The 12,623-nt window shown below is 49.1% G+C and overlaps 1 protein-coding gene across 1 annotated transcript in view; it reads left to right on the top strand.

Annotated features, from left to right (window-relative positions):
• The first annotated feature begins 4,485 nt into the window (after positions 1-4,485).
• fz (frizzled class receptor) overlaps positions 4,486-12,623 on the top strand; it is a 185,372-nt gene continuing 177,234 nt past the window's right edge. The window contains exon 1 of the mRNA XM_071657209.1: positions 4,486-5,946. Within this exon, the coding sequence (XP_071513310.1) occupies positions 4,683-5,946 (1,264 nt within the window). The 5' untranslated portion in view covers positions 4,486-4,682. The remainder of the gene's footprint in view (positions 5,947-12,623) is intronic.

Raw genomic sequence — 12,623 nt, 5'->3', positions numbered from 1 at the left:
AGCCAGGGAATGAAGTCCACAATGAGGCCGGGTCGTAATTGAGACAGAAAATTATGACAGAAATGAAAGAAGAAATCAGGGGGAGGTATTTGCGAATTTTGGAGGAAGTAAAAAAAATAAAGTTAAAATGTTAGAATATATTTATATATTCCATGTGACAATGTTGCTCGTCGATAGATCTATCAATCGACCAACCTTCACAGGTTGATGAACAGCTGAGTTGACTGTGGACCGACTGCCGCAACCAGGATTCGAACCCGAGTATTAATTACCCTCTACTGTCCACCTTCCCCTTTACAGTCCATTTGCCCATCCCACAATTCCCCCATAGCGTCCATTTCCCCATTACCCTGGCAGTTCCCTTGGACAGTCCACCCTCCCCCATCACTGAGTGACTGCTCCTCCCACCGACCTGCTGCAGGAGACATGAAAAGCAAATGTTTTACCGTGGACACTTGTCGTGTTGGTCCGTCCAGGGATGGTCGGTTTCTCGCACAGTCCAGCGTTAACGTAATACCCGGCCATGGTCGCTCACGGCAGTGTACACTCACGGTCCAGGGAGTCCCAGCAACGAGGCGACATTTTGCCAGAAGAAACTTGCTCTGAAGAAGATGCCATCTATCTTGAATTTTGTCCGGAGATGCCATCTATCTTGAATTTTGTCCGAAGATGCCATCTATCTTGAATTTTGTCCGAAGATGCCATCTATCTTGAATTTTGTCCGAAGATGCCATCTATCTTGAATTTTGTCCGAAGATGCCATCTATCTTGAATTTTGTCCGAAGATGCCATCTATCTTGAATTTTGTCCGAAGATGCCATCTATCTTGAATTTTGTCCGAAGATCATGCAAAGTGACTCGTCATAAGACAACGACTTGATTTATAAGAACGAGAGTGGAGTCTATATATTATAGAAATGATATATCTTGTTAATATAGTAAAAGATTTCGCGACTTGATATATAAGAGAGTGGAGTCCATATATTATAGAAATGATATATTTTTGTTGATATAGTTAAAGATTTCGATAGGCTATAATGTTCATGGCCTGTCTAGCATTCTCAGGTAATTAGGCTTGAAGTAATGGCAAGTGATGGAAAGATAAGTTAGGGACGATTAATATAGATGATGGAAAAATAAGAAATGATGGGAAAATAAGTTAGGGACGATGAATATAAATGATGGGAAATAAGTTAGGGACGATGAATATAAATGATGGGAAAATAAGTTAGGGACGATGAATATAAATGATGGGAAAATAAGTTAGGGACGATGAATATAAATGATGGGAAAATAAGTTAGGGACGATGAATATAAATGATGGGAAAATAAGTTAGGGACGATGAATAGAAATGATGGAAGAGTAAGTTAGGGACGATGATTATAAATGATGGAAAATAAGTTAGGGACGATGAATATAAATGACTGGGGGGAAAAAATAAGTTAGGAACGATGACTATAAGGCCTGAGTGTGTGTAGCAATAAGGTGAGAAACATACTTGTTAGAGTACAGCCCCTTGGGCTTAAATATGATGGCCTAGCCTTTGACCCATCCCTGTAGGTCATGTCTTCATACTCAAGGGTCGTAGTAACGTCGTGTTCAAGGTTAGTGGCGTTATGATCAAGGTTAGTGGCGTCGTGCTCAAGGTTAATGGCGTCATGATCAAGGTTAGTAGCGTCGTGTTCACGCGTATTAGCGTCGTGTTCACGGGTATTGGCATCGTGTTCACGGGTATTGGCGTCGTGTTCACGGGTAGTAGCGTCGTGTTCACGGGTAGTAGCGTCGTGTTCACGGGTATTAGCGTCGTGCTCACGGGTATTAGCGTCGTGTTCACGGGTAGTAGCGTCGTGTTCACGGGTAGTAGCGTCGTGTTCACGGGTATTAGCGTCGTGCTCACGGGTAGTAGCGTCGTGTTCACGGGTAGTAGCGTCGTGCTCACGGGTATTAGCGTCGTGTTCACGGGTAGTAGCGTCGTGTTCACGGGTAGTAGCGTCGTGCTCACGGGTATTAGCGTCGTGTTCACGGGTAGTAGCGTCGTGTTCACGGGTATTAGCGTCGTGCTCACTGGTATTAGCGTCGTGTTCACGGGTAGTAGCGTCGTGTTCACGGTAATAGCGTTGTACATGAATAAAATCTGAGGCATTTTTGAAGCAAATTTGTACAAGAAAGTGGAAGAAACGGGCCACATATCATCTTGTGACGGACGTCATGAGTGACGGTAGGTGCTGGATGTGACGGACGTCATGAGTGACGGTAGGTGCTGGATGTGACGGACGTCATGAGTGACGGTAGGTGCTGGATGTGACGGACGTCATGAGTGACGGTAGGTGCTGGATGTGACGGACGTCATGAGTGACGGTAGGTGCTGGATGTGACGGACGTCATGAGTGACTGACCATCTTGCCTGTAAGTTCAGACTGTTATGTGAGTGTCGAACCGTCGTGCTCAAGGGTCGTACCGTCGTGCTCAAGGGTTACGTACCGTCGTGCTTAAGGGTTACGTACCGTCGTGCTCAAGGGTTACGTACCGTCGTGCTCAAGGGTCGTACCGTCGTGCTCAAGGGTTACGTACCGTCGTGCTCAAGGGTCGTACCGTCGTGCTCAAGGGTCGTACCGTCGTGTTCAAGGGTCGTGCCGTCGTGCTGAAGGGTCGTACCGTCGTGCTCAAGGGTCGTACCGTCGTGCTCAAGGGTTACGTACCGTCGTGCTCAAGGGTCGTACCGTCGTGCTCAAGGGTTACGTACCGTCGTGCTCAAGGGTCGTACCGTCGTGCTCAAGGGTTACGTACCATTGTGCTCAAGGGTTACGTACCGTCGTGCTCAAGGGTTACGTACCGTCGTGCTCAAGGGTCGTACCGTCGTGCTCAAGGGTTACGCACCGTCGTGCTCAAGGGTCGTACCGTCGTGCTCAAGGGTCGTACCGTCGTGCTCAAGGGTTACGTACCGTCGTGCTCAAGGGTCGTACCATTGTGCTCAAGGGTCGTGCCGTCGTGCTCAAGGGTTACGTACCGTCGTGCTCAAGGGTTACGCACCGTCGTGCTCAAGGGTCGTACCGTCGTGCTCAAGGGTCGTACCGTCGTGCTCAAGGGTTACGTACCGTCGTGCTTAAGGGTTACGTACCGTCGTGCTCAAGGGTCGTACCGTCGTGCTCAAGGGTCGTACCGTCGTGCTCAAGGGTTACGTACCGTCGTGCTCAAGGGTTACGTACCGTCGTGCTCAAGGGTCGTACCATTGTGCTCAAGGGTCGTGCCGTCGTGCTCAAGGGTTACGTACCGTCGTGCTCAAGGGTTACGCACCGTCGTGCTCAAGGGTCGTACCGTCGTGCTCAAGGGTCGTACCGTCGTGCTCAAGGGTTACGTACCGTCGTGCTTAAGGGTTACGTACCGTCGTGCTCAAGGGTCGTACCGTCGTGCTCAAGGGTCGTACCGTCGTGCTCAAGGGTTACGTACCGTCGTGCTCAAGGGTTACGTACCGTCATGCTCAAGGGTTACGTACCGTCGTGCTCAAGGGTTACGTACCGTCGTGCTCAAGGGTTACGTACCGTCGTGCTCAAGGGTTACGTACCGTCGTGCTCAAGGGTTACGTACCGTCGTGCTCAAGGGTCGTACCGTCGTGCTCAAGGGTTACGTACCGTCGTGCACAAGGGTTACGTACCGTCTTGTGTGAGGGGTTAAACCACTACACCATTGCAACCACCACAGTCACCAGCACATAGATGCGATGACACCCCCCCTACACTTCGCTACTTGGTCACTATCACCACTACTATATTACCGTCACTAACGGGGGGGGGGGGGTGATAGGAGATATTGTAGTGGTATAGTGTTCATGTAGCAGTGGAGGTGTTGCTGCAGTGGTAACCATTCTGCTATGTTGATATACTGTAGTGGTCGAGATGTAAAGGGGCTGGTGGTTGGGGGGGTGGATAATATTGTGGTGGAGGAGACGCTATCGTAGTGGCAACAGAGAGGATGTAGTGGTGGAAATATACCATTACTTAAGGGTAACTGTAATATATTGGTGGTGGTGGGGGGGGGGGGATAATTTCATGGAGAAATAATTCTGTGTTGTAATGGGTTACGACTACCCCATTTTTCATCTCGGGGTAATCAAGGAAAACAAAACACCTGCCTGGTGTTTAACTTGAGCGCCAAACGCATCGTCCTCCTGGCCTGCTATTGGTCCGCGTATGGAATCCCGCCAATCACGGAGCTGCTCACAGCCCATTTCGGCACCATCATCCAATGGGAGTCGAGGTGAGAAATCAAGAACCATAATTGTATCTGACTTTTGAATATCACAATTAAACGGCTTTTATGTATTTTTATCGTAATTGATATAGATAAGGATATTTGGTATGATTATCCCGTAATGCTGAGGTGGTTAAATACATCACAAAACAATTCATAGGACGCAGAAAAGAAAGTTATCTTGTCACGACATGGCAACTCAAGAATTCGGTGCTCGGGAAAATAACAACAGGAACTTCAGTTGGTATACGTACGCTGTGAGGGGAGGGAGAGTCGCCCTCTGGTGCTGAAGAGTGTGTGGTCGCCTTATACTGTGGATCATGTGAGGAATAGTTGATATGTCTGAATGATTTAAAGGAGGAAGATCAGTGCTCTGGAGTGGTAGGAACCGAAGGCGAGCGGGGAGTGAGATATTGGAGCGTGATTTCACAGCATGGCGGCAGTGTCGGTTGCTGTGGGGAGGTTTGCCTCTCCGCGGGTCACGGCTACAACACCCTCCTCCTCCTCCTCCTCCTCCTCCTGCTGTAGCTGCTGCAAGGTACTGCTGCTGCTGCTGCTGGGGGCCACCACGCTCTGTGCGGCCCAGATGAGTGGCGGCCGCGGTGGTGGGACGCGGCTGGGGCAAGGGCGGGTGGAACACATCTCGGACCAGGACATGCTCCCCCGCCATGACCGGTGTGAACCCATCACCATCACTTTATGTAAGGACATCCAGTACAACACCACCATCATGCCCAACCTCCTCAACCACCACACGCAGGAGGAGGCCGGCATGGAGGTGCACCAGTTCTTCCCGCTGGTGAAGGTGCAGTGCTCGCAGGACCTGCACTTCTTCCTGTGCAGCGTGTACGTTCCCGTCTGCACCATCTTGGACAGGCCGCTCCCCCCCTGCCGACACCTCTGTCTCTCGGCCAAGGACGGGTGCGAGGACCTCATGAACAAATTCGGTTTCCAGTGGCCCGAGTCCCTAGACTGTAACAAGTTCCCGGTGGGTCCCCAGGAGGAACTGTGTGTCGGGGAGAACAACACCGCTCCCCACCCACCCTCCTCCCGACCCACCATCGTACCTCAGTACTCCGGCAAGGACTTCCAGTGCCCCACGCACTTCAGAGTGCCCAAGCAGCTGGAGTACAAGCTGCGGGTCGGGGGTGTGGAGGTGGGCGACTGCGGCGCGCCCTGCAACGGCATGTTCTTCGACGAGGAGGAACTGCAGTTCTCGCGTCAGTGGGTGGGAGGGTGGGCGGCCGTGTGCCTGGCCTCCACCACCTTCACCGTCGCCTCCTTCCTGGCCGACGTGCGCCGCTTCCGCTACCCCGAGCGGCCCATCATCTTCATCAGCATGTGCTACTGGTTCATAGCGGCCACGTACGTCGTGGGCCTGGTCCAGGGGGACCGTGTGGCCTGCAACAACCCGTGGGACCCGCCGCAGTCCCTGCCCGAACTGCGGGACCACATGATACGCACCATCACCCAGGGCGTCGACCGGGAGTGGTGCACCATCGTCTTCATGACCCTCTACTTCTTCTCCATGGCGGCGTCTATATGGTGGGTGGTGCTGACGCTGACCTGGTTCCTGGCCGCAGGACTCAAGTGGAGCCACGAGGCCATCGAGAACAACTCGGCCTGGTTCCACCTGGCTGCCTGGGCCATCCCCGCCGTCAAGACCATCATTATCCTGGCCACCGAGAACGTTGAAGGTAAGGCGATGGTTTGGTGTGGCCCGGTGTGGCCCGGCCCGGCCACTTGGCCAGGCCGTCTGACTTGTGGCCATGATACTGTGGCCTAACCTGATCCGGGGCAGACGTCGCTCTGCACGCCCTCCTATAGTTAACAAGGGTATTTACAATGTATTATGAGGGTATGTTAGGATATTACGTGACCAGATAAATGAACACAATAATCATCATGGTTGTATACTCATGTCTTGTTTGTTTAAGCAGGTGTGTGTGAGTGTATCATACATACACAGGAGTTAAGACATATATACACACTCGTGTTAGAGAGTGCAATATGAGTGAAAAACTCTACCCGTAAGACAATACACACAAAAAATAATCACAGTCTTATTTAGTAACTTATGAGAATATATATATATATATATATATATATATATATATATATATATATATATATATAATATATATAATATATATATATATATATATATATATATATATATATATATATATATATATATATGTATTATATATATTTAAAATATGTATATATATATATATATATATATATATATATATATAAATCGGATTCCGCTTGTAAGAGGTTACGGTGAGAGTTAAGTCTTTTAGCTAGGCTGTATTACCATCATTTGACCAAGAGTAGAATCATCATTCCGTTTCCCTGCATGAGACACTGCATGGCAGGTCCTGCGGTTATAATCCCAGGACCATTATTGGAAAAGGGGTCTAGGGTTGTAGGAAAATGTTATTAATGTATGTGTGTATATTAACCCTCTTGTATAATGATTCCTCCCCCTCTTGGGGGAGATGGGTGATTGCACAGCGCTTAGGAAGCTGGCTACGTCCCACAAGTGTGTGAGGTGAGCGTAGGACAACAGAAGCAGTAACATTTAAGTGTGTCTTTATGCCATGAAGTAGCGTCTTGGGAGGGAGGGGGGGTTGCGTGTTCCTGTGGTATGTTGGAATCGTTGATTGTAACAGCCAGAGAGCGCAGATGAAGTTTGTTATATGTATGGGAAGTACATATTTCCACAATGTATGTATGTATGTCCTAGTGTTGGTATGTATGGGGAGTATTTCCACATTGTATGTACGTATGTCCGAATGTTGGTAGGGCGAGATTAAGTGTTTGCTGAGTTAATACAAGTCGTGTATATGATTTATTAATGTTGTTTTGTGAAGGTCGGGTGGAACTTGTGTTAAGTATCGGCTGCCAAAGTGTAATGTAAGAGCAAAGGCTTTATTTGTATCGTTGGAGGATGGAAGGTTCCTATGAATTCGTTTGGTTTGGAGTGGTCAAATACCATTGCGAAGAACAGGATGATGTCCCGAGAAATTGAGATATATGAAACTGCTTAGGCACTGCTGGTTATGTAAGTAAGATTGTGGGTGGGGGTGGGTGAGGTCAGCTAGAAGGAAGATGAAGGTGAGATGAGGCAAGGGGAAGACGAAGGAGGAGGGTAGTTAAGTGAGATGGAAGTGGCGGAGGGAGGTGAGGTATTTGGGGGGGGGATACCCTAGGGAGACTCATGTTCGGGCTTGGGGGGGGAACTGGGGGGTGTCGTCGTTCGTGGGAGACCAGAACAAACAACCTCTCTCTCTCTCTCTCTCTCTCTCTCTCTCTCTCTCTCTCTCTCTCTCTCGCGGCGGTCACGTGCTCCTCGAAGCTTCGAGAGAGAAAATATTGGAACGCCTTCATCTGGTCACGGCATATGGTGACGGAGCGACTGTGGGATTGGTTTGACGGAGGGAGTATCAGAGAGAAGCAGCGTCCCTGTACCGCCGGGATAAATGCCCACTAACTCTCCCCGTGAGGGGCCCCCAAGGGCGCCTCCTCTCGGATGGGGAGTTAGCCTAGTCTGCTGTGACTTGGACCAATGTCAACAAACCATTTCGCGTTCGCTGTCGGAAAGTAGTTGCTGCTCTCACTCCATTACGTTAGTCTAGCTCTATATTAGTGCTGGTTATAGTCATATATATATATTTATTTATTTTTTTTACACAGTTTTATAGTAGAGATCGATACAGGCTTAATGGATTTATTTTTTTTTTATAATGTGTTGGTTCTTTTTGGGGTGTGATGTTTTCGGCCAGACTCGAATTCACAAGTTCTGATGTTTGTTTCGGTTGTCATCGCCTTTCTGTGGTTATTTTAGGTGATATCTCTTTGCAGTGATTGTATGTCGTATCTGTAAACTCAGTTATAAATACAAGTCGGGCTACAGGCACAGAAGAAGCTTGAATTTGAAGTGTAAGTGTTCGATAAACCTTATTTTTACCAGTAGTTACGCCGCCATTGTGCACGGCGGTACAACGCTTGGGTATGAGACCCGGGTCTGTTGTTTGACACCGTCATACCCAAGGGTCGTACGACCTCCATGCTCAAGGAGTCGTACCGTCGTGCTCAGAGGGTCGTGTCGTGTCGTGCTCCGGTCTTAAAATTTGCAGATGGTTGGAAAATGCTTCATTGTTTGCCATCCACACATGACTAGAGAAGTGGTAGCGTCTGTGAAGTTAGCTTAGATTATGTAAGCTTTATCTAACCTAACCGTACTTGATTATGAAGTATTTTTTTTATTTATGCACATTTTAGTGATAGTTGTGTAGTAAGCTAAATGGAGACGTTGATTATTTTCATTGATAATCTAAGTTTGCTTATATAATGTAAACTTTATCTAACCTAACTTTATCATGCTGTATTTTTATATTTATGTACATTTTGGTGATAGTTGTGTTGTAAGCTAAACGGAGACCTTGATTATTTTCATTAATAATCAAACTTATTGTAACTAGAAACAAGGGTTACGTAACCATTCACAGCAGCTGTGGGAATCCTAGGTATCTGTCATCACCGACCAATAACAAACACCTTAGTTATCTATATTTAATGATAGACGTATGTAGATATCCTCCATATCTCTCCGCTTATTTGTGCATGTCGTAATGTACCATCTGTTATGTGTGCTGCTCAGGGAGGTTATCTGGTCCTTATATGTGTTTACGTAATGGGGTCATCTTAGGTGTGTGTGACATCGTCCGACCAAGCTTCTATCAAAACCTGTGGACTGGATTCTGATTTTTAAGTAAGTGAAGTAAACTGTAGACCTCATCAAATGGAACTGTCCTCAAATGTTTACATGTTACTCCTAGATATAACTAGAGGGTTGTGGGTCACGGATGGCCATCCCCTCCCCCCTCCCTCCCGTAGCCTAGGAGAACATGACAAGTGAGAACACTGTTTTGACCTGGTTAAAGTTATCTTGACCTGGTTCCGTCCTTGTTCTGACCTGGTTAACGTTATTTTGACCTGGTTCCGCCCTTGTCTTGACCTGGTTAATGTTATCTTGACCTGGTTCCGCCCTTGTTTTGACCTGGTCACTGTTATCCCTTAAATTTCCACCATCCCTTAAATTTCCACCATCTTTCCCTTTAACAGAACCTTAACAACTGAACCACTTGCCTTAAATCTCCAGCTCCCTTTCTCTGGGGGTAGTCTCTGTGGGCCCTCTACCCCCATAGCCCGAGCTGGGCCCAGACTGCTGTGTTGACAGTTTGGTCGACCAAGCTGTTGGAAGCTGCAGTCTACATGCCCACGTAGCCATAGCCCAGCTGGTCTGTTACACCTTATAGATGCTTCCAAAGGGCCTTCCAAAACTAGCCCACTGTGCACCCCATGGTGTTCCTGGTGATTGTAGGCAACACAATGAAGAGACGTGGGCCTCCGGGTGTTCTTTTTTGTGTGTGTATATGGCACTTTTTGGATTTCGAATCTCGTATTTTACAGTGTTCCATGTCAGTCGTACATGTTGTGGAATAGGATTTTCCAAGTACGGTGGGTATATGTTACCCCCTTCCCGTCTTGTGCCCAAGAGAATACACTAAGGCCATGGCGGTGTGTGAGCCTTCCCCTAATCATTTAGCGGACATGGGGGCGAGGAGAAAGATGAGGTGAACTTTAATTCTGCAGTTCTGTGTCAAGTCTAACAGCATGAGGTGAGAATCGTAGTCATTGTACAGACCGTGGCGTGCGCATGACTTCCCCTTAAAATTTCCCCACTCCGAGAGAGAGAGAGAGAGAGGCTGTAGATCAAATGATTGACTTCGGTTATGTTATTCTATTTACGGAGGTTGTATTCATGTTATGATCTCACCGTTATCCCATCGCTTGCTTACCCTTACTCTCATCATCTACCTTAAAGTGGCGCTGCTTTACTGACCTTCGAATGAATCTTGTCTCAGTTCCCTTACCTTACAGGTCTTGCTAGCGCCCTCCCTCTTGCCTTACCCAAGCTTGGCGTAAACTTTCCCCCCAAGGAAAGATTTGCTTTCATAACGTGGCTGTTGTGTGAGGGTGTCCACCACACATCTTATCCTGACTTCCGACTTTTAGAAATCATTTTAAGTTAGCTCCCCATAACTCTCAGCTCCCATTAACGTTAGCTCCCCATAAACGGAGCCTCACAAAGATCCCATTAATCGCCCTCCCTCCCCATCCCACCTGCTATCCTCTCTCCCCTCCCCTCCTCCTCTCTCTCCCCTCCTTTCTCCCCTTCTTTCCCCTTTTACGCTCCCCTCGTACGTCCGACCCTTTGATAGTGCCACATGTGGACATGATTTGATACCGGGTGCTCTTTCCCACCACCACCACACTTCATCACCCCACCCCACCACACACCACAACCACATCGAACTCATCTGGCCTCCAGCGGACCACTGGAAGAACACGATGGTCTGGGGAGGGTCTGTCTTCTGCCATCCCCACACAGATGGGTCCGAGACCTGAGGTTTAGCCTCACCATGGCCCCTGTGGTCTTCTTCTCTTGCTGGGTCCCGGGGGGGAATCAAGGCCAGCGTGGTGGTCTTTACGAAGCTGTGTGGGAGACCCCCCCCACCCCACCCCCAGTAGGCCTACGCCACCCCATCCTTGCTGTCTTGTTGGGGGGGGGGGAGGGGGCGCTTAGGCCTACCATCTAGTTGCCCAGGGTCATTAAGGGTCCGCCATCGTTACGATGTAACCACCTAACCGAAAAAAGAATATATATATATAACCTCATAAGACCATCTTCCTGTGTTGAGGGTATAATTCTGAAGACGATCTACACCCTAATGTGTTCCGTTGTGTTGATGCTTGGCCAGGGCTGAGGAGGGAGTGGAGGGTAGGCAGCGCCAGTGTGTGTGTTGCGTGTGTTGCAGCAACACACAGCTGGGCAGCTGTGAGGCCTTGGAACACTTAGGGTAAGAGTTGGTCATCCCTGGCCTTTGTGTAGTGGGTCTGCTCCCCATGTATACAGTAGCACTATAGTCAATATAAAACGTAGGTTTTTTTTGCGTAATATAAATCATGGGGGTATATAAATCGTGGGGGGTTGCATAATATAAATCATGGGGGTTTTACATATTATAAATCATGGGATTTTTGCACAGTATATAAATGATTTTTTTTTTATATGCAAGGTCATGAAGTGGTGGGGAGGGAGCGTGTTGGAGGGAGTAGAGGTGTGGTAGATGATGAATAAGATGCAGGCATTGCTTGACGGTAACAGCTCGCTCGATCACGAAGTAAGTATGGTTTTCACACTGGTGGCCCAAGTGACGGTGCAAGATTGAGAAATGGTTGTGATTCTGGGGTTGTACCGTCGTGCTCAGGGGGTTGTACCGTCGTGCTCAAGGGTCGCACGGTCGTGCTCAGGGGTTGTACCGTCGTGGCGAGGGGTTGTACCGTCGTGCTCACGTCCTGTTCAAGGGGTTGTACCGTCATGCTCAGGGGGTTGTACCGTCGTGCTCAAGGGTCGCACGGTCGTGCTCAGGGGTTGTACCGTCGTGCTTATGAGGTTGTACCGTCGTGCTCAAGTGCTGTACCGTCGTGCACAAGTGCTGTACCGTCGTGGTCAAGTGTTGTACCGTCGTGTTCAGTGGAGTGTGTGTGTGTGTGTGTGTGTGTGTAGGTCGAGGACACCCACAACTTAGTGGATCACTCGACTGGAGGAGAATTTCATCAATTGGGGTCACGTACGAATCATGGCCGTAATCGTGCGAAATGGCGTAGACGTCATCATCATCATCATCATTATCCTTCTTCAGTCCTTTAATTACAGTCATTAAGCACTTGGTTTGTGGAGTTTAACGTGGCTATATCGACCCCCCTTCCGTGGCCACCGTCACCACGAGCGCACGGTAAACCCTCATCTGAAATCTCGTTCGCTGTATTTCCGGCTGGTGTGTGTGTGTGTGTGTAGTAAGAGCACGGGATGTCATGAGGCTTGGGGGGGCTCGGGGAGGCCCTGCTCCTCCTCCAACCTCCTCCTCCTCCTCCTGCAAGGGGGTCATACATGTGTGTGTAGGGGGGCTCGGGGAGGGAGGCTGCTCCTCCTCCAACCTCCTCCTCCTCCTCCTCCTTCTGCAAGGGGGTCATACATGTGTGTGTGTGTGTGTGTGTGTGTGGTGTCCCGCGCGCGCGCCCCGCGTGCCCTTCTGACGCTGAGGGTAGAGGGTGACGGAGGGAGGGAGGAGGAGGAGGAGGAGGGGTCGTCCCGAGATGGGGAGGCCTGGGGAAGGGAGGGATGGAGTGGAGGGTGTGGGAGTAGTTGTGTGTTGTTGCCATCACGTGGGTCCTCCTCCTCACAACACACCGGCCCTCACCCCGCCGTACACCTCACTCAGAAACATAACCAGAGAAC

Source organism: Panulirus ornatus, chromosome 64 (genome assembly GCF_036320965.1).
Source record: "Panulirus ornatus isolate Po-2019 chromosome 64, ASM3632096v1, whole genome shotgun sequence".
NCBI lineage: Eukaryota > Metazoa > Arthropoda > Malacostraca > Decapoda > Palinuridae > Panulirus > Panulirus ornatus.
This window is presented reverse-complemented; position numbering and strand designations above follow the sequence as displayed.